At 39.8% G+C, this 25,660-nt stretch overlaps 1 protein-coding gene across 3 annotated transcripts in view; it reads left to right on the top strand.

The window, feature by feature from the left end:
* LOC126457345 (protein regulator of cytokinesis 1-like) overlaps positions 1-25,660 on the top strand; it is a 269,204-nt gene that overhangs the window by 176,339 nt on the left and 67,205 nt on the right. For all 3 annotated transcript variants that reach the window (XM_050093567.1, XM_050093565.1, XM_050093566.1), the window contains exon 9: positions 24,246-24,393. In XM_050093567.1, the coding sequence (XP_049949524.1) occupies positions 24,246-24,393 (148 nt within the window). The remainder of the gene's footprint in view (positions 1-24,245; positions 24,394-25,660) is intronic.

Genomic DNA, 25,660 nt, shown 5'->3' with positions numbered 1-25,660 from the left:
CTGGGATTCGTCAGAAGACTATTACTTGATTTAATTCTGTACCAAGATACACCTGCATCTCAGAAATCGCGTCTACAGCACCTTTCAGTGGTAGGGATGCAGACTCTATGCTTCAAATTGCAGCAGTTCGATATTTGAAAGTGAAGTTTTAAAAATGCCAATGACACAACATTCTTGTTGTTCTTAGGGCTCTCTTGACCTTTGTTGATTCACTAGAATTGAATATGTCTACTACCGCTTCGACTTTTTGGTAGTGTTTGGCATAATGCTCTCTTAACACTTTCGAGACGAGCGACGTAGCTCCTACGTCGGTCCGACATTACCCCAAAAAGACGATCGACGTAGCTCCTACGTCGGCCGATTATCAGCGATGTTAACAACTCCCAGCGCATGACTTTCATATTCTGTAGGTTTAAAAGTACTCTCTGGTTATCCTAGTACCAAGAAAAAATTATAGATGGCAGCATATGTTGGAGGTGGTACAGGAGTATATTTTGAGTCATTTGCTTTGCTGCGCTCACGCTCGACTTACAACATGCACGCGGCAGTTTGACGGCAACAAATGTCAGTGTAAAACCTAATTTGGAATGGTGGAAAAAATGAAGCCAGACAGTGTTTTGGACTACAGTAGTAAAAAAGCTGGTGTGGATCATAGCGACCAGCTAATGGCGTACTATCCTTTTGAACGAAAACAAATAAAGTGGTGAAAAAAAGTTTTCTTTCACATTTTCATGCTCATAACTGTAAATTCATACATTTTGTACAAAACGTCACAAAATACAAGCAAACATCTGGTTGAATACATCTTAGAGTTAGCAGAGAACTTGGTTCACAAAGGTAGCCTCTTAGACTTGTGCACTTCTCAGAATAGATCACCCATCAACAGACTAAGCGGAAGACATTTTCCAAAATTAATTCCACCCACAAAATTGTCTAAGTGGCCTCAGAGAATGTGCAAAGTATGCGCAAAAGAAGCAAGGCCAGATATGGTAAAGTTCCAAGGAAAGACACGCGATATTATTGTGAAACCTGTGACGTAGGGCTTTGTTTTCGAAAATGTTTTGCAATATTTCATACAAAAGCCAATGTAACTGTGTGATTATTAATAAAATAAAAGTTCATATTTCAACAGTTATTCATTTAAAATTAACAACTTCAATCCTATGTCCCTTAGAGGCCCTAAAACCTAAAAAGAAATTTTTTTTCACTGTGAAAACAGCATACTCTCAAATTAATATACAACCCTTGTGACTAACGTAAATGTTTATTTCTTTGCAGTACTCTGAAGGGAATGGATGTAGTTTTTAAATGCAAAAGAGTAATCTACTTTTTGTGGTATAGAATCTGCTGTAGAAAATTCAGAAAAACTGTGAAATCGCTCGGTACCAGCCGGTTGAGCGTCGACACTCGCGCTCAGTCCTCAAAGTGTTAACCATGTGGTCTTTAAGGTATCTAACCGTGCAGGCTGCAGTACTGTGATTTGTCTTTTCCAATTCTTTACACAGCAATATGTAGAGTTTTTCTTGTGTTGTTGAATGTAATTTCCCCGCCACAGCATTAGCTATAAATCTGCCACAACTGTCAGTAGTCTCTTTGACTGAAAGCCAAATTAGTGGTCACCAGTGTCTCTTCTAATATTCGCAACAGTATTTTCATACACCTGTTTCAAATTATTTTTCTGCAGTGTTAATTCATATGGTGTACTGCAGCAGCTGACACTCTCCAGGAAGCACTTAAAAATTGAGTTCTTTAGCATGTTCCATGACCCATCAGCTGACACTAAAGCCTGACAGGAGTCAGTCTAGATGAAAGCTGTCCACTCCATTGCTTGTCATCCAGGAAACTTATGGTTGAATCTGTTGCTTGTTCTTTTTCCTAGGTTGCTCGTAAACTAAGCTGCAGAATATTTCTGTCGAAGGAATGAGACTTATTATCATGGCCTACCTAAAATTAAAGCAAATAAACAGTAAGAAGGTGACAGTAACTAAAAAATAAGAATGGGGTCTTGTAAAATGTCAGCTTCAATTGAATCACATATGGATGTTGTTGTTGTTGTTGTGGTCTTCAGTCCTGAGACTGGTTTGATGCAGCTCTCCATGCTACTCTATCCTGTGCAAGCTTTTTCATCTCCCAGTACCTACTGCAACCTACATCCTTCTGAATCTGCTTAGTGTATTCATCTCTTGGTCTCCCTCTACGATTTTTACCCTCCACGCTGCCCTCCAATACTAAATTGGTGATCCCTTGATGCCTCAGAACATGTCCTACCAACCGATCCCTTCTTCTGGTCAAGTTGTGCCACAAACTTCTCTTCTCCCCAATCCTATTCAATACTTCCTCATTAGTTATGTGATCTACCCATCTAATCTTCAGCATTCTTCTGTAGCACCACATTTCGAAAGCTTCTATTCTCTTCTTGTCCAAACTATTTATCGTCCATGTTTCACTTCCATACATGGCTACACTCCATACGAATACTTTCAGAAATGACTTCCTGACACTTAAATCTATACTGGATGTTAACAAATTTCTCTTCTTCAGAAACGCTTTCCTTGCCATTGCCAGCCTACATTTTATATCCTCTCTACTTCGACCATCATCAGTTATTTTGCTCCCCAAATAGCAAAACTCCTTTACTACTTTAAGTGCCTCATTTCCTAATCTAATTCCCTCAGCATCACCCGACTTAATTAGACTACATTCAATTATCCTTGTTTTGCTTTTGTTGATGTTCATCTTATATCCTCCTTTCAAGACACTGTCCATTCCATTCAACTGCTCTTCCAAGTCCTTTGCTGTCTCTGACAGAATTACAATGTCATCGGCGAACCTCAAAGTTTTTATTTCTTCTCCATGAATTTTAATACCTACTCCGAATTTTTCTTTTGTTTCCTTTACTGCTTGCTCAATATACAGATTAAACAACATCGGGGAGAGGCTACAACCCTGTCTTACTCCCTTCCCAACCACTGCTTCCCTTTCATGTCCCTCGACTCTTATAACTGCCATCTGGTTTCTGTACAAATTGTAAATAGCCTTTCGCTCCCTGTATTTTACCCCTGCCACCTTTAGAATTTGAAAGAGAGTATTCCAGTCAACATTGTCAAAAGCTTTCTCTAAGTCTACAAATGCTAGAAACGTAGGTTTGCCTTTCCGATGGATGTTAGTAAACTAATTTAAAATTTTTATTTTTAAGATCTGAGATAAGAAGATTAGCCAGAAGATTGGTAGATAACATGAATAATAAAAAACATCTCTACATAAAAAATTCTGGGTAATGCAGGAGTAGATTTAATAATGAATAAAAAAATAGGAGTGCGGGTAAGCTACTACAAACAGCATTGTGAACGCATTATTGTGGCCAAGATAGATGCGAAGCCCATGCCTACTACAGTAGTACAAGTTTATATGCCAACTAGCTCTGCAGATGACGAAGAAATTGGAGAAATGTACGATGAAATAAAAGAAATTATTCAGATAGTGAAGGGAGACGAAAATTTAATAGTCATGGGTGACTGGAATTCGGCAAAAGGAAAAGGGAGAAAAGGAAACGTAGTAGGTGAATATGGATTGGGGGTAAGAAATGAAAGAGGAAACCGCCTGGTAGAATTTTGCACAGAGCACAACCTAATCATAGCTAACACTTGGTTCAAGAATCATAAAAGAAGGTTGTATACATGGAAGAACCCTGGAGATACTAAAAGGTATCAGATAGATTATATAATGGTAAGACAGAGATTTAGGAACCTGATTTTAAATTGTAAGACATTTCCAGGGGCAGATGTGGACTCTGACCACATTGGTTATGAACTGTAGATTAAAACTGAAGAAACTGCAAAAAGGTGGGAATTTAAGGAGATGGGACCTGGATAAACTGACTAAACCAGAGGTTGTACAGAGTTTCAGGGAGAGCATAAGGGAACAATTGACAGGAATGGGGGAAAAAATACGGTAGAAGACGAATGGGTAGCTTTGAGGGATGTAGTAGTGAAGGCAGCAGAGGATCAAGTAGGTAAAAAGGCGAGGGCTAGTAGAAATCCTTGGGTAACAGAAGAAATATTGAATTTAATTGATGAAAGGAGAAAATATAAAAATGCAGTAAATGAAGCAGGCAAAAAGGAATACAAACGTCTCAAAAATGAGATCGACAGGAAGTGCAAAATGGCTAAGCAGGCATGGCTAGAGGATAAATGTAAGGATGTAGAGGCTTATCTCACTAGGGGTAAGATAGATACAGCCTACAGGAAAATTAAAGAGACTTTCAGAGAAAAGACAACCACTTGTATGAATATCAAAAGCTCAGATGGAAACCCAGTTCTAAGCAAAGAAGGGAAAGCAGAAAGGTGGAAGGAGTATGCAGAGGGTCTATACAAGGGCAATGTACTTGAGGACAATATTATGGAAATAGAAGAGGATGTAGATGAAGATGAAATGGGAGATACGATACTGCGTGAAGAGTTTGACAGAGCACTGAAAGACCTGAGTCGAAACAAGGCCCCGGGAGTAGACAACATTCCATTAGAACTACTGACAGCCTTGGGAGAGCCAGTCCTGATGAAACTCTACCATCTGGTTATCAAGATGTATGAAACAAGCGAAATTCCCTCAGACTTCAAGAAGAATATAATAATTCCAATCCCAAAGAAAGCAGGTGTTGACAGATGTGAAAATTACCTAACTATCAGTTTAATAAGTCACAGCTGCAAAATACTAACGCGGATTCTTTACAGACGAATGGAAAAACTAGTAGAAGCTGACCTCGGGGAAGATCAGTTTGGATTCTGTAGAAATGTTGGAATATGTGAGGCAATACTGACCCTACGACTTATCTTAGCAAATAGATTAAGGAAAGGCAAACCTTCGTTTCTAGCATTTGTAGACTTAGAGAAAGCTTTTGACAATGTTGACTGGAATACGCTCTTTCAAATTCTGAAGGTGGCAGGTGTAAAATACAGGGAGCGAAAGGCTGTTTACAATTTGTACAGAAAGTAGATGGCAGTTGCAAGAGTCGAGGGGCATGAAAGGGAAGCAGTGGTTGGGAAGGGAGTGAGACAAGGTTGTAGGCTCTCGCTGATGCTATTCAATCTGTATATTGAGCAAGCAGTGAAGGAAACAAAAGAAAAATTCGGAGTAGGTTTTAAAATCCATGGAGAAGAAATAAAAACTTTGAGGTTCGCCGATGACATTGTAATTGTCAGAGACAGCAAAGGACTTGGAAGAGCAGTTGAATGGAATGGATAGTGTCTTGAAATGAGGATATAAGATGAACATCAACAAAAGCAAAATGAGGATAATGGAATGTAGTCGAATTAAGTCTGGAGGGAATTACATTAGGAAATGAGACACTTAAAGTGATAAAGGAGTTTTGCTATTTGGGGAGCAAAATAACTGATGATTGTCGAAGTAGAGAGGATATAAAATGTAGACTGGCAATGGCAAGTATAGATTTAAGTGTCAGGAAGTCATTTCTGAAAGTATTTGTATGGATTGTAGCCATGTATGGAAGTGAAACATGGATGATAAATAGTTTGGAGAAGAAGAGAATAGAACCTTTGAAATGTGGTGCTACAGAAAAATGCTGAAGATTAGATGGGTAGATCACATAACTAATGAGGAAGTATTGAATAGGATTGGGGAGAAGAGAAGTTAGTGGCACAATTTGACTAGAAGAAGGGATCGGTTGGTAGGACATGTGTTGAGGCATCAAGGGATCACCAGTTTAGTATTGGAGGGCAGCGTGGAGGGTAAAAATCGTAGAGGGAGACCAAGAGATGAATACACTAAGCAGATTCAGAAGGACGTAGGTTGCAGTAGGTACTGGGAGATGAAGCAGCTTGCACAGGATAGAGTAGCATGGAAAGCTGCATCAAACCAGTCTCAGGACTGAAGACTACAACAACAACAAGGACAATCGATATCGTGGGTTACACATTCTTGATTTCAGTGCAGTCTATAAATTTATTTATTAGGTCTTTTCTCAAAAAGTGCAATTTCACATTATTGATTTATTTAGTATTAATTCGGACAATGTACTTAAAAGCTGTGTTTTTTCTGCAAAAGTCCTCTTTAGCCTCTACTACTTCTGTGAAAGTCTTATTTAGCCCTTTTAGGCCTTTAAGTATGATTTAGCCCATTTTAGGTTCTGCAAGGTTAAAACCTTCAAATCTGGACCCTACCATCACATGTGATAATTTTGTTGAAAAAATTAGGATTTTCTGTGAATATATGCTTCATTTTAAAACAGGCTTGAACATGCTGACCCTTTGATCCCCAGTAAGAAGTCTGAGCACAAACCTTGCTGATACTCTTCACATTCCAAAATCAATTTTCAGTATGTGCTGTATTGTGCTTCAGAATTACATGGATAAATCTAAAGTGTCATTGATTGACCTGCATTGATCTTCACTAGTGAGATTATGGCCTTTACTGATGTACCGTATTTACTTCAATCCAAGCCGCACTTTTTTTCCAGTTTTTGTAATCCAAAAAACTGCCTGCGGCTTAGAATCGAGTGCAAAGTAAGCGGAAGTTTGAAAATTGTTGGTAGGTGTCGCCACAACTAACTTCTGCCGTCAAATACATGTAGCGCAACACAGGTATGCTTTGCAGGCACAAAGATAAATACTGGCACCAAAACCTCTGCTCAGTCAATAAATTAAAAGAAAAGGTAGAAAAATGTAAACATTATGCCATGTATTCTTTCATGTTTGCTGCTATCTCATTTAAATCCTGTCTGCCTAATAAACTACGAAACTAGAGTGAGACAACAGCAATCGTGGAAGAATATACATATCATGTCATGTTTATATTCATATTATTCTTATGCTGAATAGTGATACAGTCACAAATGAAACACGGCAACTGACTAGATGACTCTAATTTCTGTGCAGAATGTAATGTACTAAAGAGGCGTCTGCAAAGATTTTCAAACAGAGAAAAATTTTTGTTAAACTCTTGTTCAGAACATCTTCTATCATACACAGTCTATTATTTGGTTCTTGTTCATCATTATCAAAGAAATAATCAGTGTAAGTAACAACAAATAGCAGTTTCTTGCCATTATTTCACACACTCATTGTCAGAATGAGACAAACAATGCATGACACAGTACAATAATGCACTTTCAGCTTAGAGTGACGTAAACCTCTATAACAAAGAGAACGGCACTTATCAGATCAGAGCAAAATAAGCAACCGATTCAAACCAGACGAAGCACGCGAAAAAGGAAGGGTATCCGTATAAATACAGACAGAGTGCCTGACACATAGCAATGACTACTTGATAAAGCTTAACTGTTAAGCTTACGCCTCGAACCAAACTACTGTAGCTGTATCTTCATCCATTCAACCTCAATTGTGTTTCACGTTACAATGGATCAACTTTGTTTCGATTTGGAGGGGCGGTCTAGAACTTTTCTCTCACCTTGAATTTCGAGTCTCAAATTTCAGAAGCGGCTTAGATTCGGGAAAATTGTTTTTCCTTGCTTTAGAGTCTCAATTTTCAGGTGCGGCATAGATTTGAATGCGGCTTAGATTCGAGTAAATACGGTATTCCTCAGTTCAAGCAGTTGAAGGATGGCTGGAAATGGGCTGACCTTCAGCAAGCATTTTGCCCTTTTTAAACCAAGAAAATCATTCATTCTCTTCAGTTTTGTTAGGAGCATGTTCTCTGTATGTTGTTCGTCTCAGCACAACAATTTCTGCTGTGTTCTTACTAACTAAAAAACAAAACTTCACAGCCGCATATTTTTAGTGAGAGTCAATCATTGCTTTGTGATAAGAGTGCACCATAGAGACACACAAAGAACTGCCACAGAAACCACACTTGTAATTGGTAGGTAACATAACTTGTCAGATTGACTCAGCAGTAGTCCTACAACAGCATGCTAGAGGTGCAGGTATATAAGTACATGATGCACAAGTCAGATCCCAGTTATCTTTTAATCCCTCCCTCATATTGCAGCAAGTGCACTGCTAACAGACGAGATCTGGTTCACTGACTAAAGGGGGAGGTAGATATTGTGAAATTCTCAGTAGTTCAGTGGCTAAAGTGTAGTGCACAAATGACACAAATTTGTCTTAGCACTGCTCCAGTGCACAGCTATAGCTATAAGGTTTCAAAATGTCATTCTCTTCTAATGACATACATGAGGGGCAATCATAAAGTTTTAAACCTCAAAAAATTAAGCTACGGCCATGAAACTTATGGGTGGTGTTAATCCTTCTTTACGTATTCAAGATCCAGTGCAACATATTTTTCCATACAAATGGTGTCTTGGTGGAGACTTCATTTGTAGAAACCGACATTTTAGTAGCCCAAAAATGTTACACCTCTAAAGTCTCCTTGTCGTCATTCTGGAAATATCTGCCTTTCATTGGTTTCTTCATGTTAGTAAAGTGGTAGAACTCACTGGGTGCCATGCCAGGAGAATATAGAGTTGTGGCAAAATTCGACACCTCAAAGCAGCAGTAAGTGTGACTGTAACTTATGGAGACTGGGCACGCAATACTGTCACAAAGCAGAAACACTCCTTTGCTAAGGTTTCGACTATTTATAATCCTGTCTACAAATGAGAAACATCCTACCGACAATAATTCCCACCCTGTCCAAAGTAGTATTCCACTGTTTATCTTGTCTGTGCAGTTTCCTGGTCAAACTTTACATCACACTTACTCTCAACCTGTACCATATATATTGTACCTGACCCTGGTGCAAGATGTCTCCACGCAGTGAAAGCAGTGATGTCATATGCCAGCTCTGCTGTAATTTCTGCATGGTATTCTATAATTGAATGCCCACTACCAAACTGTGGCCGACAGCTGAGTTGACCACCACTAGCAGATATGCTGCTGAGCACATCATGCTCAACTTCATTGTCTCCTTCGCAACCCTAGCTACCTTGATCTGTAGCCCTAACCATAGCTTCTCTGAATTACCTAAACTGAAGTTTTTCTTGCAACACATCCTTCATTCATAATACTTCTGGCTCTATGTCCTCCAGCCCCTTCCCCAGGACCTTAACTGCATCCATATACTCTCTCTCTCTCTCTCTCTCTCTCTCTCTCTCTCTCTCTCCCTCCCTCCCTCCCTCCCTCCCTCCCTCCCTCCCTCCCTCCCTCCCTCCCTCCTTCTGCCTCCTCCACCCAACCCCCCCACACCCTGCCTGCAGCCAGAATGTGCTCACTGGTGCTACAAGCCTGCTCAATTGTTGTCCCTCTCTCCCACCCATCAGCCAACCTCTCCCAACCCTTCCTCCCACACCTCAGCCTTTACCTTCTTTTGCCCACTTCACCTGACACAACCCCTTGTTCGAGTGTGCATGCACGCGCGCGCACATGCGTCTGATGGGTGGGAGAGAGGGGTAGCAGTTGGGCAGGATTGTAGCACCAGTGAGTGGGTGCGCGGGCACACACACACACACACACACACACACACACACACACACACACACACACACACACACGCACACGCACGCACGCTTCGTTGCTGATAACCAATTTATGTGGAAAAACAATCTTCCTCCACTATCGGGAAGAATGATTTCCACACACCTTTTCTGCTGTCAGTCCTGGCTGGCCCTGTTGTCATCACATCACATAAGCAGCCAGTCTCATTTAATGTGTTGTACAAGTCGTCGATTATTTTGTTTGATGGAGCTGTTACCAGATACTTGGTACAAAATCATGATTGAACCATCACAATTGACTCACACTTAGCAAATTCAGTGACACAAAAAGCACATATGATACATTAAACACCATGTTCTGACAAGTGTGCTCCCTAGTAGTGCACTCTGCGACTCCTCAATGACACTTTTTATAGGTCAGAACTTTGAGAGAGATCCTGTATCTATTCAAATGTATCATTTTTCTATATGTCATGTAGTTTTTGCGCAGTCATTTTCTGAAATCCAGGCGGTACTTGTTCAACCTTTACGTTTGTGACAGCACATGGTCTTCTTGTACAGAAACTGGGTATGAGAATTTTATTATATGATAATTTTATAAAACTATATGTATTTTACATGTGATTTCTCAAATTATATAGAAGTTTTGATTTTTAGATGTAAAGTTGGCCATTTGATACACTCAAAACCAGTTATCCATAAAGATAATTGTGGTTGTGTTGGAAAATAATTTTAAAAAACGTTTTTAACTATTTTAGTACTCACACTCTTCTCCAGACTGTACACTTACTTCACTAAAATGAACTAGAGGATTTGTAATACGACTCTGCAGCCTTGTTACTCCTATAAGAAGCTAGGAAGCTCTCCTCTAGATCGTTCATAAACAGGAGGCATGGAAGGTACCATGCAGCTGCCCATCGATCGGCCAAAAATTTGTCCCTCTGTTCGAAGGAGAGGTAGTTAAGATTTCAGGATTGCCACAAGTCTTGTAAATCGGGGAATTTCAAACACATCAGGGAAATTTGGAAAAAAAAAAAACTGGAAAAATCTCATTTTTGTCTTGGTAGATGAAATGGTTTGTTTACTGAGGTGTCATGTATCGTCTGTGGCTGGGTGCAGCTGAGTATGTGCACTGCTTCCCTACTCCCTTATTCCTACTGCTTCCCCCATCCTACCACTCCTCTCAGCTTGCAGTCAGTGCTGCCACCACTTCTTGCCACTAGCCTAGCAGCTGCCAATGAGAGGCAAGGAGGCATGAGGAGTGGTTTTTCTGGATCTGATTCTCAGAGACTGTAGATGCAGCAACCAAGATGGCAGGTATCGGTAATGGATTGGGTCTCTGATCTGAAGCCATTCGGTTCCCACTAATGTGCAGACCCTGCCCATTGGATCTAGTCTCACCGATCTGCTCATAGGCCAGACTTGTTTGTGTGTGGTATAATGCAGCAGATTTTTATGGTTTATCCATGGACACAGGACTGTGGTGCTCCTCAGTGGGCTAGAGACCATCAGCGATATATTTCAAGAATTGTGATTGTCGTACCACAAGCATGTTGTACACTGTAGCGTTTTATAGACATTTTGTTTATTGTAGTACATTTTGGCACTTCAAAAGTAGTTCATGTGTTAGAAAGTATAAATGATAAGAAGAAGAAAATTGTGTCAGTCACTGGCAGTTTGTACATTATGTACTCATATATTTCTTGAAAGAAAAGTGACACAATACCTGTAAAATAATAGAAATAACACAGAGGTTAATAACCAACAATAACGAACATAGTAAAACCAACATTTTTTAGCAGTCACCTACAGTGTTGGTTTACACAATTCTTCCCTGCCTTATACAATTGTTTCAAGAGGCCTACTTTTTTCTGAGGTTATTTCTGAAATTGGTGAAGGTATTTTAAATCTGGCTTGTGACTCCAAGGAAATATGTATTTTTGTCACCAAATGTGTTTCGTTTTATGGAAATAAAATAACATCATTGTCTTAATGAAACACACATACCAAATGGCTTGCTTTCTTTATCTAAAGACAGTTTATTACAAAAGATGTTGATGTTAGTACTTCAGATTTTTGCTCACATCAGGAAACATTGTCTGCTTGCAAGTTTTTTTAGATATTTCCTTGTTTGCACTATTGTTTCTTGTACTGTAGCTGCGAAGACAGATTGTCAAATAACGTCTTAACTTACCCTTGATACCTCAAAATTCATCAGGGAAAAATGCTAAAACTTGTCTGGAAATCAGAGAATTTCACTTGGGGCAACCTTGGGGTTGGGCTTACGGATTTTGGGGAGCGTGTAGAAGGTGGGTGTGCGAAGTGTCATAGAGGTGAGTAGGGAAATGGATTTAGGGGAGATTACATTAGATTAATTATTCATTCCATAGACCCACAAAAGAGGAAATCCTCCTGGGTGTGAAACATTTCAGATAAACACATTGCAAAAATGTAATTAGAAAAACTTGGGTTTCCTTAATTTTAATGATCCTCAGTCAATAAACAGTAAAATTATGTACGTGAATTAAAATTAAATTACAGGTTTAATACTTACATCTGATTTCATTAAATGCATCATTCACACAGTAGCTAGTTACTTGGCTACTGCATCCAAGTATTGTCAAAAATTAAAGTAAATTATTCATTCCAATGATCCTCAATTAAGAACAGTCAAATTATGTACAAGATTTAAAATTAAACTTCAACTATTTACAGACTTAAGACTCATCTGTTTTCCATACATCCATCTCTGCTTTCCATACATCCATCATTCACACAGTAGGTAGTTACTTGGCTGTTACAACCAAGTATTGTCAAAAATTAAAGTACAATAAATTTTTGTTAAAGTGGTCTGCTGCACTTGTTGAGAAACTCATGGATGGAATAGGAGGAGTTGGCCACCAAAAATTCTTTTAAATTATGTTTAAATTGTGCCTTGTCTGAAACTAAACTGTTAATGGTTGCTCATAACTTATTGAAAATATGCATTGCTGAATACTGGACTTCTTGCTGGGCAAGAGTAAGTGATTTTAAATCTTTGTGTATATTGTTCTTATTCCTAGTATTCCTGTGTACTAAGCAGTTAGTTGGAAAAAGAGAGGTTCTGGGAAGGGCCTAAGGCTTTAAGCAGGGATTGAAGTTTATGTTGAACTTTTGGGATGGGATCATTCTGGCAGATTTTGTAGGTGTAGTAGTCAAATAATTGGCTGAGGCCTTCTGTCAGGTAGTCACTTATATTCATATCAGTAATAGTGGAACCTTTGTTTCCAGGTAGAATGATTAGGTCTGGGTTTGTTTTGAGGTTGTGTATGGCTGTCCTTTCTTCTGCTTCCTAAGGGAAGGGACCTGAGGAGAAATGGTGAGGCCAAGTTGAAGGTAAGGAATGCCTGGGAAGTGACCAGGGGGTGGGGAGGGTGGAGGGAGAATCATGATTGGATGGCGGTATGAACTGGGAAAGGCAGGGTTCATTGTTGGGATTAGGTTGGATTTAGTTGGAGGGATTGGTGACAAAGATGTGTGTCGATTGCGGGGATTAGGATGAGATGAGCAGGTCTTTGACGAGTCTAACATGGTTACATTTGTTAAAGATGAGGTCTTCAGATAGGACTGAAATTTGTGTGGCACTGGGGATTTTACTGGAAAGGTTAAGAACATTGTTACGGAATGTTTCGAATCTGGATTTGGTGCAGTGTTTGTAGGGAGCTTGAGGAGGCGGGGGGGGGGGGGGGGGGGGGTGCCAAGTTGGAAAGGTCAGCTAGGCAGGGTCTGAGTGTTGTGCAGAGTTGATGAGGAGGAACACAGTGGGTAGGATAGAGGTTGGATAGTGGTATCCCAAGGCAGCAGTAAGATGTCAGCAGGTTGGTTAACTTATGGAGGTGGTGTCTGGAATGTTCCAGGTGCTGGAGAGCAAGGGATTAAATTTCAGAGGTGTGATGTATGCAGCAGGGATTGCGCAGTTTCATTCTCTTGGAGAAGAAGCGGAGGTGGTTGTGGGATGCCTGTACCATAGAGATGCATTTTTGCAATACAGCTTTGTGAGGGTCAGGGACTGACAGTTTCTGATAAGGTGAAAAATCATTGTGAAAGAAGGGATGGAATCTAGAGGAAGGAATTTTTATGTTTAGGCCATTCGGGGAGAGTCCATGGTTTAGGCAGCATTTACGAAACAGTATATGGGAGACTGGATTTTAGTAAGGAAAGGGATATTTTTCTGAAGTGGGTGTAGGGAAATGGAGTGAGGGTCCATTATGGCAGGGATGTCATAAGGAAACACAAATAAGGAGGAAATGGGCAAATGAAGATTTTAGATGGTTGTGAGGGGAGATGGATAACAGAAGAGTCATAAGAAGTACATAAAGTGATGCACAAATACATGAAAATCCCCAAAAATATGTGAAACTGCGAAACCACACAAAAATATGCATAAATTAAGTAACATGATGAATAAAAAGTTATATGGAAATTTAAACAGTGGAAAATCCAGGATGGAATGTAATATAATATGTTGTTTGGAAATTGATCAATTTTAATGTAAAATCATCAACTGAAGGTTGGTTTTGTACAGCTCTGTACTTTTAGGCAAGCTCCTATTGTAGGTAGTATGCCCTTTCCTTTCTTTGATCTTCAATTTAATTTTGTACAGCTCTGTACTTTTAGGCAAGCTCCTATTGTAGGTAGTATGCCCTTTCCTTTCTTTGATCTTCAATTTAATATGGACTTTTAACTACAGTGCAACTTTTCGTTTTCCTCATTAGCAAGTGTTGCCAGAGGCAAAGAATTGATAAGTGACTAGTAAAAATACCATGTAATACAACAGATGGAACTCCCCCAGACCTTTAGCTCCCTCTTCTGGCACTTAATTATTGATCCACACTTCATCGATCTTAGAACAGCAAAAGTGAAGAGAGACACATATAAATGATTAAAATTTCTCATGGTATGTATAAATACAAATCGTCAGTTACTCAACTAGAGAGAAAGCTAATATACATGTACAGAATGAACTTCAAAAAAAAAAGTTCAAATGTGTGTGTAATCTTATGGGACTTAACTGCTAAGGTCATCAGTCCCTAAGCTTACACACTATTTAACCTAAATTATCCTCAGGACGAACACACACACCCATGCCCGAGGGAGGACTCGAACCTCCGCCGGAACCAGCCACACAGTCCATGACTGCAGCGCCTGAGACCGCTCGGCTAATCCCGCGCTGCCGGAATGAACTTCCTTCAATATTATACTTCTGAAAAATGCATAATTTCATATCCAATGAGGACACTAATAATCATGCCATTGAGTCAACCAAAAGCAAATTACCATCATTTTCATATCTAGTTTCATTCAGTCCATCCCAAGACCTGAATGTTTTAATGATAAACATGTTGTTCTTCAAACATTTTACCATGAATTGACCCACATAATTCCTGGTATCTTACCAAAAGTGTCCCACTGAAGAACGATTCAGTTTTTCTTCTGCTGTCACATGAAAGTCTCCCATTATCATGTTGTAGGGTGCTCTACTTTCATTTATCAGTTTCTGTAACTACCTAGATGATGTCTACATTCTCATCAGAATATGATAATGATGGTGCATAAACTTATAATTTCTGTGGAATATCAGTCTTTTCTTTTTGAAAAAGTCTCGTTTTTATCCTTGTTATTCTTTTGGTATTTGTAATATATATTTAATGTTCTTATTTACCAGAAACTGTACTCTTGAGTCAATTTCCAGCTCTGTTACACTATAGTGAAATGTTTGTCCTGGGTTTTATTAAATTTCTTCTCCACTCTCACTGATATTGATGTCAATCGTGAAAAATAGTCAAATATGTGTGGCAGTCAGTAATATAATTGGGTCATTCCATGTCAATTCAACCAACTTGAGAAAATGTTCCAGCTGATAGTCTCAGATTTGGCTGAAATTTAGCACACCAATGCTACCAAGTGTGGAACACTCGTGTACAAAATTTTAAGTTCCTCTGCCAATTAGTTCCAGAATTATGGCTTGTGAAAGAAAGTGGCATGACACGGAAATTGCAACCCGTATCTGACAATCTATCTTCAGACCCAACTTCAGGTCTTAATAACTTTGGAACTATTCCGCACAGTCCAGTGAAATTTTTACAACCCAGTAACATCCACTTAGAGAACACACTCTATGAATCAAAACGCCAACAACATTTTTCTGAGGGAAAATAAAAAATTCCAAAATGTGATTTAAAAAATGTAATACGTTAAAAGGTACAGATTGTAGGTGCCCTCTATGCTAAATATAATTCACTCAAAAAGGGTGGGTTTTTTTTTTTTTTTTTTTTTTTTTTTTTTTTTTTTTTTTTTAAAAAAAGCTTAATGTGGCCTAAACGCACACAGAACTCATCTTGCCCATATCAGTCACACAAATAGAGTTACATGCACATGAAAATACAAAAAATTGAAAAATTACCTGAAAAACATGGGTTTTTGAAGTGTGGTAGCACAAAAGGGACAAGTGATATCCAAGCCAAATTTCAAACAATGCATAAATAGACCATAATATAATATGTGGCAAAATTTCAGCTTGTTATTGCAAGGCATTTGTGTGCAATAAAAGTTGACAGAGATGTATTGGGTTACGTTTCTTTTAACATGATTTATCAAGTAATAGTGATGATGCAGACAGCTTGTTTCAGATAAAGCTGCAGCAATTATTGGGAACCATTTGGCAACAGAAAGCTAAACAGTGGTAATTTTCAGGGACAGAATGAGTCATTGTTAGGCAGGAACAACAAAGAAAACAAGCAACAATTACAGGTTACTCATGTCTTTAAGATTCTAGTTCAGACTGGTCAGTACTGTTGTGGAAAGTCAGTATGGAGGCAGAAGAGTGTACTAGTGGTGCTTTTGTTCAAACAGGTTGCAGTATTGGTAGAGCACAAGCATCTGGATGTCATAAAACAACATATGGAACAAAATGTGACGTTCACTTTGTACTTTATGATATGGATGAATCGGACCAAGATTTGTTGCTATGGAGATCTGGGATACACCCTGTGGGCACAAGAAGTACAGTTCCAGGAAACTTTAGTGTTTGTTATCATCATATGAAAGTGTTTCTGGATAAGTATTCTTTCCTACAAAGAAATTGTTTTGATCCATTTCGGATTCATAAGAAGACAGTGATGTGCGTAGCCTCAGAGAAATTGATACAAAATCAATATTGAAAGTGAATCAGTGCATGGGACTTAACATGAAACCAGGACAAAAGTAATGTTCCAGGTGTGTTACACTGCTAAAAAATGAAGAATATTCTGATAATTTACATGACAGTGACGAATAGCATCAGCCACCTACAACCACAGTGGATGAGCAATTAAATACTTCAGTGACTGCTCTTGGTTTGTCTCCCATGAAGACACACAAAGTTGGAAAAAGAGACAGGCCCATCTATGGTAGAAAAAAACTGCAAGAAGCTCAAATGGAATTAAAACACAAAATAGCTGACACACTAATGGTGGAAGAGGAAGAACTATCTGCTCCAAAGGAACAGAAATCATGCCAGAAATGCTCTGATTTGGACAAAATTGTGCATGATTTCAAAGAAAAATGTGCCATATCCACACGTCAGAAAAAAGTAGCTATTCTTACTCTTGCACCTTCCAGCTGGTCTACTGACTACACTGCAAAGGAATTCAATGTTTCTACATATATGGTAAAGGATGCTAGGAAAATGAAAGCAACCTAAGGAGCGCTTCCACAACTTCAGCAGGCTCAGGGTAAGCAATTCAGTTCAGAAATAAAGGTGCTAGTGTCGGAGTTTTATGAAAATAACAACTACAGCCGAATAATGCCTGGAAAAAAAGACATGTAACGGTGAAAATGGGAAATGTCCGTGTACAGGTGCAAAAAAGACTGTTGCTATGCAACATACCAGAACTATATGTAGAATTCAAGGAAAGGTATCCCAATACCGAAGTAGGTTTATCATCTTTTTTCAATCTTTGGCCAAAATGGGTTGTGCCTGTAAGTGCAAGGGGCACTCACAATGTTTCTGTATGTGAGACCCATCAAAATGCTAAGCTGATGTTTGCTGCTATAAAGGATTATGGTCTAGATTACAAAGGTGCAATGAAGCTGCTAGTGAGTGACATCAGTTCCTACCAGTGCAAGATACACAGTTGTGAAAAGTGTCCTGGTAAGGCAAATCTTGCAGAACACATGAATAACAAACTGTATGGTGAACTCCTTATGGATGACGATGAACTTGTTTCTTATCAACAATGGGCACACTTGTTCGCACAAGCCTTGAAACGAAGCAAAGTACAGTGGAAGATTTTGTTGAAATGTCAAAAAACAGACAAACTGACCACACACAGCTTAACAGCAACAGCACAATCGGCTTATCTCCAGTTTTGTAAGGATAATTTGAAACAAGATGAAATTATAGTAATACTAGACTTTTCTGAAAATATGCATTTATAATTCAAGATGCCATCCAAGGATATCATTGGGACAACAGTCAAGCAACTCTCCAGCCATTTGCAATTTACTATAGAGATGAATCAGGTGATGTGTCTGTCATGAACCTGTGCATTTTTAGTGACTGTTTAATTCATGATGCCATTGCAGTTCATGCCCACATTCGCACTGTCATGGCATATGTGAAAAACAAGCTGCCTCACATACAGTTTGCGAAATTCTTCAGTGATGGGGCAGCTAGTTAGCACAAAAACTGTAAAAATCTCAAATTTATGCATGCATTACCATGATTTTCAGATTCACGCAGAATGGAATTTTTTCGCAACAAGTAATGGTAAAAATGTATGCGATGGTATTGGTGCTACCATTAAATGCACGGCATCACGAGCTAGTCTGCAGCACCCTACAGAAGGTCACTTTCTAACACCTCTTCAATTATTTACCTGGGTACAGAAAAATATCTCTGGCATACAATCACTCTATGTTTCAAAATATGAGGTGAAATCAGTCGAAGAGTTGGCAAAAAGCAGACTAGAACACGTTAAAACTGTTGCAGGCACAAGGAGCCATCATCACTTCTCTCCAGCGGACTCTGACAATGCGCAGATGAGCAGACTGTCCGGTTATAACTATAGGTTCATGCACAACATGTCTCTTCACGGTGTGTCTGACTCAGGATTCAGAAGCAAAAGCAGCAACATACAACCAGGTTGCTATGTTATTGCTGTTTATGATGACAAATGGTACTTTGGATGTGCTGCCGAGTGCTGTGAAGCAGAAGGCGATGTATTTGTGAACTTCATGGCACCAGCAGGACCAGCAAGGTCATTTCATTGACCACGTTTGGCAGACAGGTGCTGGATTCCTTTTGAACATATTCTTATGACAGTTCCAGTTCCTACCACAGTGTCAGGAAGACAGTACAATTTGCCACTCAATGTACAGAGTACAGTAGCTAAAGTGTGGGAGTACTTCTGTTCGAAGCACAGTCGACTGGTTTTTAGCAGTAAACATTAATGATAGGTTGTGTTAATAAGTTTGTATGTTGTTGCTTAGTGATTAAACAGTTGTGGGAGAGGATAAGAAGAGACTGAATAGTTTACAATATGTTTTTACAAAATTGTGTTGAGGAACAATGGCCACATCACCAAATACATCTGTCAACTTCCATTGTACACAAATGTCTTGCAATAACATGCTGAAATTTTGAGATATATACCATTATGGTCTACTTATGCAGTGTGTGTGAAAGTGGCTTGGATACCACTTGTCCCTTTTGTGCTACCACACTTCAAAAACCCATGTTTTTCAGGTAATTTTTCAAATTTTTGTATTTTCATGTGCATGCAACTCAGTTTTTGTGACTGATATGGGAATGATGAGTTCTGTGTCTGTTTAGGCCACATTAAGCTTACCACAAAAAAAATTTATACCCTTTTTGAGTGAATTATATTTGGCATAGAGGGCACCTACAATCTGTACATTTTTAACGTATTACATTTTTTTAATCACATTTTGGAATTTTTTATTTTCCCTGAGAAATATGTTGTTGGTGTTTTGATTCATGGAGTGTGTTCTCTAAATGGATGTTATTGGGTTGTAAAAATTTCACTGGACTGTGTGGAATAGTTCCAAAGTTATTAAGACCTGAAGTTGGGTCTGAAGATAAATTGCCAGATGTGGGTTGCAATTTCCGGGTCACCCCACATCTACATCTACATTACTACTCTGCAATTCACATTTAAGTGCTTGGCAGAGGGTTCATAGAACCACAATCATATAATCTCTCTACCATTCCACTCCCGAACAGCGTGCGGGAAAAACCAACACCTAAACCTTTCTGTTCGAGCTCTGATTTCTCTTATTTTATTTTGATGATCATTCCTACCTATGTAGGTTGGGCTCAACAAAATATTTTCGCATTCGGAAGAGAAAGTTGGTGACTGAAATTTCGTAAATAGATCTCGCCGCGACGAAAAAGTCTTTGCCTTAATGACTTCCATCCCAACTCGCGTATCATATCTGCCACACTATCTCCCCTATTACGTGATAATACAAAACGAGCTGCCCCTTTTTGCACTCTTTCGATATCCTCCGTCAGTCCCACCTGGTAAGGATCCCACACCACGCAGCAATATTCTAACAGAGGACGAATGAGTGTAGTGTAAGCTGTCTCTTTAGTGGACTTGTCGCATCTTCTAAGTGTCCTGCCAATGAAACGCAACCTTTGGCCCGCCTTCCCCTCAATATTATCTATGTGGTCTTTCCAACTGAAGTTGTTCGTGATTTTAACACCCAGGTACTTAGTTGATTGACAGCCTTGAGAATTGTACTATTTATCGAGTAATCGAATTCCAACGGATTTCTTTTGGAACTCATGTGGATCACCTCACACTTTTCGTTATTTAGCGTCAACTGCCACCTGCCACACCATACAGCAATCTTTTCTAAATCGCTTTGCAACTGATACTGGTCTTCGGATGACATTACTAGACGGTAAATTACAGCATCATCTGCGAACAACGTAAGAGAACTGCTCAGATTGTCAGCCAGGTCATTTATATAGATCAGGAACAGCAGAGGTCCCAGGACGCTTCCCTGGGGAACACCTGATATCACTTCAGTTTTACTCGAACATTTGCCGTCTATTACTACGAACTGCAACCTTCCTGACAGGAAATCACGAATCCAGTCGCACAACTGAGACGATACCCCATAGGTCCGCAGCTTGATTAGAAGTCGCTTTTGAGGAACGGTGTCAAAAGCTTTCCGGAAATCTAGAAATACGGAATCAACTTGAGATCCCCTGTCGATAGCGGCCATTACTTCGTGCGCATAAAGAGCTAGCTGCGTTGCACAAGAACTATGTTTTTTGAAACCATGCTGATTACGTATCAATAGATCGTTCCCTTCGAGGTGATTCATAATGTTTGAATACAGTATATGCTCCAAAACCCTACTGCAAACCGATGTCAATGATATAGGTCTGTAGTTCGATGGATTACTCCTAATACCCTTCTTAAACACTGGTGCGACCTGCGCAATTTTCCTATCTGTAGGTACAGATCTATAGGTGAGCGAGCGGTTGTTTATGATTGCTAAGTAGGGAGCTATTGTATCAGCGTAATCTGAAAGGAACCTAATCGGTATACAATCTGGACCTGAAGACTTGCCCGTATCAAGCGATTTGACTTGTTTCGCAACCCCTAAGGTATCTATTTCGAAGAAACTCATGCTAGCAGCTGTTCGTGTTTCAAATTCTGGAATATTCCATTCGTCTTCCCTGGTGAAGGAATTTCGGAAAACTGCGTTCAATAACTCCGCTTTAGCGGCACAGTCGTTGGTAACAGTACCATCGGCACTGCTCAGCGAAGTTATTGACTGCGTCTTGCCGCTTGTGCACTTTACATACGACCAGAATTTCTTCGGATTTTCTACCAAATTTCGAGACAATGTTTCGTTGTGGAACCTATTAAAGGCATCTCGCATTGAAGTCTGTGCCAAATTTCGCACGTCTGTAAATTTTAGCCAATCTTCGGGATTTCGCGTTCTTCTGAACTTCACATGCTTTTTCCGTTGCCTCTGCAACAACGTTCGGACCTGTTTTGTGTAACGGGGGATCAGTTCCATCTCTTACCATTTTATGAGGTATGAATCTTTCAATTGCTGTTGCTACTATATCTTTGAATTTGAGCCACATCTCGTCTACATTTGCATAGCCAGTTTGGAAGGAATGGAGATTGTCTCTTAGGAAGGCTTCTAGTGACACTTTATCCGCTTTTTTAAATAAAATTATTTTGCATTTGTTTCTGATGGATTTGGAAGAAACAGTATTAAGCCTAGCTACAACGACCTTGTGATCACTAATCCCTGTATCAGTCATGATGCTCTCTATCAGCTCTGGATTGTTTGTGGCTACGAGGTCAAGTGTGTTTTCGCAACCATTTACAATTCGCGTGGGTTCGTGGACTAACTGCTCAAAATAATTTTCAGAGAAAGCATTTAGGACAATCTCGGAAGATGTTTTCTGCTTACCACCGGTTTTGAACGAGTATTTTTGCCAACATATCGAGGGAAGGTTGAAGTCCCCACCAACTATAACCGTATGAGTGGGGTATTTATTTGTTACGAGACTCAGATTTTCTCTGAACGTTCAGCAACTATATCATCGGAGTCTGGGGGTCGGTAGAAGGAGCCAATTATTAACTTAGTTCGGCTGTTAAGTATAACCTCCACCCATACCAATTTGCACGGAGTATCTACTTCGACTTCACTACAAGATAAACCACTACTGACAGACACAAACACTCCACCACCAATTCTGCCTAATCTATCTTTGCTGAACACCATCTGAGACGTCGTAAAAATTTCTACAGAACTTATTTCAGGCTTTAGCCAGCTTTCTGTACCTATAATGATTTCAGCTTCTGTGCTTTCTATTACCGCTTGAAGCTCAGGGACTTTCCCAGCACAACTACAACAATTTACAACTACAATTCCGACTGTTCCTTGATCCAAGCACGTCCTGTATTTGCCATGCATCCCGTACTTTCCCGAGGCCTTCTAACCTAAAAAACCGCCCAGTCCATGCCACACAGCCTCCGCTACCCGTGTAGCTGCAGCTGAGTGTAGTGAACTCCTGACCTATTCAGCGGAATCCGAAACCCCACCATCCTATGGCGCAAGTCAAGGAATCTGCAGCCAACACGGTCGCAAAACCGTCTGAGCCTCTGATTCAGACCCTCCACCCGGCTCTGCATCAAAGGTCCGCAGTCGGTTCTGTCAACGATGCTGCAGATGGTGAGCTCTGCCTTCATCTCGTAAGCAAGACCGGCATCCTTCACCAAATCAGATAGCCGCTGGAATCCAGAGAGAATTTCCTCAGATCCAAAGCGACACACGTCATTAGTGCCGGCATGTGCCACCACCTGCAGCTGGCTACACCCTGTGCTCTTCATGGCATCCAGAAGGACCCTTTCCACATTAGGAATGACTCCACCCGGAATGCACACGGAGTGCACACTGGATTTCTTCCCCTCCTTAGCCGCCATATCCCTAAGGGGCCCCATTACGCACCTAACATTGGAGCTCCCAACTACCAATAAGCCCACCCTCTGTGATTGCCCAGACCTTGAAGGCTGAGAATCATCCCCTGAAACAGGGCAGGCAGCTGCATCTGGCTCATTGAGACACAGTGCCTGAAACCTGTTTGTCAGACGCACCGGGTAGGCTTTCTGATCAGCCTCCGGGGACGTCTTTCGCTCCCTGCCACGCCTTGGAACGACCTCCCAATCAACCACAGGCAAGGGCTCAGCCCCACTGCGGGCAGCAACTGGGGCAACCACAGCGGCAGACCGATCTGGGGACAGACGGGACGAGGTTGACATCCCTGTGATACCCAAGTCCGGCTCCCCACAGTGGTGCCCATTGGCAACAGCCTCAAGCTGTGCGACTGAAGTCAGCGCCGCTTGCAGCTGTGAGCGAAGGGATGCCAACTCAGCCCTCATCCGAACACAGCAATCACAGTCCCTGTCCATTCTAATCAATGTTAAACAACAGTTACTGAAACACGAGTCCGTGCCTAGATAACGCAAGGGAAACACGCAAAGAATGTATTAACTAACCTGTACAAATGCCTAACGACTGCGGTACAATCTGCCTGAATTTACAATTACAGTAACTAAAACTCGAAATTACACCTCCTATACGAAACTCTCACGCAATTTAAGTAAGAATCTACGAAGTAAACACTAAAGCGCGATGCTACAACTCTCAAATACTATAATATGCCCGAAATTTATGAATTAAACAATGCAAGTACCCAAAAACACGCAAAGAAATTAAGAATTACACTAAGTAACAAATAAGTAAGCTAGTGGTATACGACTTGCTGCTGCAGCTGCTTATCCAACGGCGGCAGGGAGCACACCTTCTTTCACAGGTCATAATTCTGGAACTAGTTGGCAAGGAAAACTAATACTTTGTACACGAGTGTTCCACACATGGTAGAATTAGCGTACTGAATTTCAGTCAAATCTGAGACTATGAGCTAGAGCCCCTGGTTGAACTGACATGGAATGACCTAATTGCTGGTCGTATTAGAAATAATAATTACTAATAAGAACAAAGCATAAAGAAAATGCAACAGTTTTATTAATTTGGCTGGTAGACAAATGCAGCAGCCCATAAAAACAAGTCTGGCTCATTCTGCTTCCTCCACATTTATTCGCAGAGGCACCTCTCAAAGAAATTCTTGCGCTGTGTAGTGCTTGCATTTCGTCTTTCATGCTTTTAAAGCCAATTGTTAAAGATATTAGTAGGTTAATTTATAAATGTGTGATTTTATGATATGTTGTGTGAGATTTGTCTACCTTTATTATTTAAGGTGTCTCCTGGACCTTGCCATGGAACATAAAAATCTCTGGGAAAAATTTCTCTCACTTGAGGAAAAATCTCATGACAAGGATAGGTTATTCAAGAATCGTGGAGGTGAGCTGCTGAAGGAGGAAAAGGAAAGAAATCGCATTCAAAAGGTTTGTCTCAGTCCTCAGTTTAGCTTTCTTTAACTATAGTTTGCCACTTTCTTTATAAGTTACAACCACAACTGTTGAAATCAGAGATTTTCTGTTCTCTTTTAAGATTTAAGCTCATTATAAAATAACTAAAAAGAGAGGGAGGAAAAAAGGAAAGAAATATTAAAATTCAGTTATTCGTACGCTTGTCTGATTGTTTCTATTTCCTTTTAAAAGATCTTCAAAGCAAATGTAAAGACTAAAAAAATAAACTACCTTCTTACATCCAGTAAGCAGTGTACAAAGGCTACATCAATGATCCAGAGTCCATCAGACAATTTGCAGAAAGTAAAAATTTTCTGATCAGAACGTTTGGTATGTGATTTCCTTAACCATACCACACTTATGCACCATACCTTAAATACCATAAAAGAGGAAGTGGGATGGAATCGAGATTGGCAGTCACAATTTATAATTAAGACAATTTATTGACATTAAGCCTTTTACGGAATTTGAAGATTACAAATTGTGGACGACCCACTAGATAAAGCTTTGCAAATACAGTTAGAAAACCAACATTCTCAGTACTCAAATAAACAGTCCCATATGAAGTAAACAGAAACTTCAGAAATTCAAACTCCCATATAGTATTTTGCTCAAAATATAATAAAAAGAATTACCAGTAATGGGTGACTTAATGATACTTGATATCAGTGCCAAGCTAAGATCCAATTACATAATATGATAGAACCACTTAAATAAAAAAACTACAGCAGAAACACTGATCTTTAAAAATAAATGTTCACGTACTCAGTCGCGTTAATAAAAAAAATTACTAGAAAGTGCTGCACAAGAAACTCGGCAGATGCTTTGCAGCTTAAGGTTTAGCCAGTTGCCAATCCGTAATATTTAAAGAAACATGTTCATATATGAACAGGTTACATGCAATATATATTTCTATGTCTACCTGCTTAACCTGCCTTGGCAGAATGAAGATAAATACTAAAATTTGGAAGGTGATATGTGAACAACTCCTGGTAGTGGCCAGTTTCTTAAACACTGCCAAGTCTAGACCTCGGACGACATTTCACTCCCCACCAAGGCGCTGGCACAATCGAAAGTTTCTGCCTGAATCACAAAGACTTTCCAATAACTCTGAAACATAGAAACACTCGGCAGAACCTTTGACTCAATATATGGGTAAGTGTGTAAAGGAACACGTTACACTACTGACAAAATCGCAACTTTGACCTTAAGTATTTTATGCCTGGACAACTGTGCAGACTTT

This window comes from Schistocerca serialis, chromosome 2 (genome assembly GCF_023864345.2).
Source record: "Schistocerca serialis cubense isolate TAMUIC-IGC-003099 chromosome 2, iqSchSeri2.2, whole genome shotgun sequence".
Classification (NCBI taxonomy): Eukaryota; Metazoa; Arthropoda; class Insecta; order Orthoptera; family Acrididae; genus Schistocerca; species Schistocerca serialis.
This window is presented reverse-complemented; position numbering and strand designations above follow the sequence as displayed.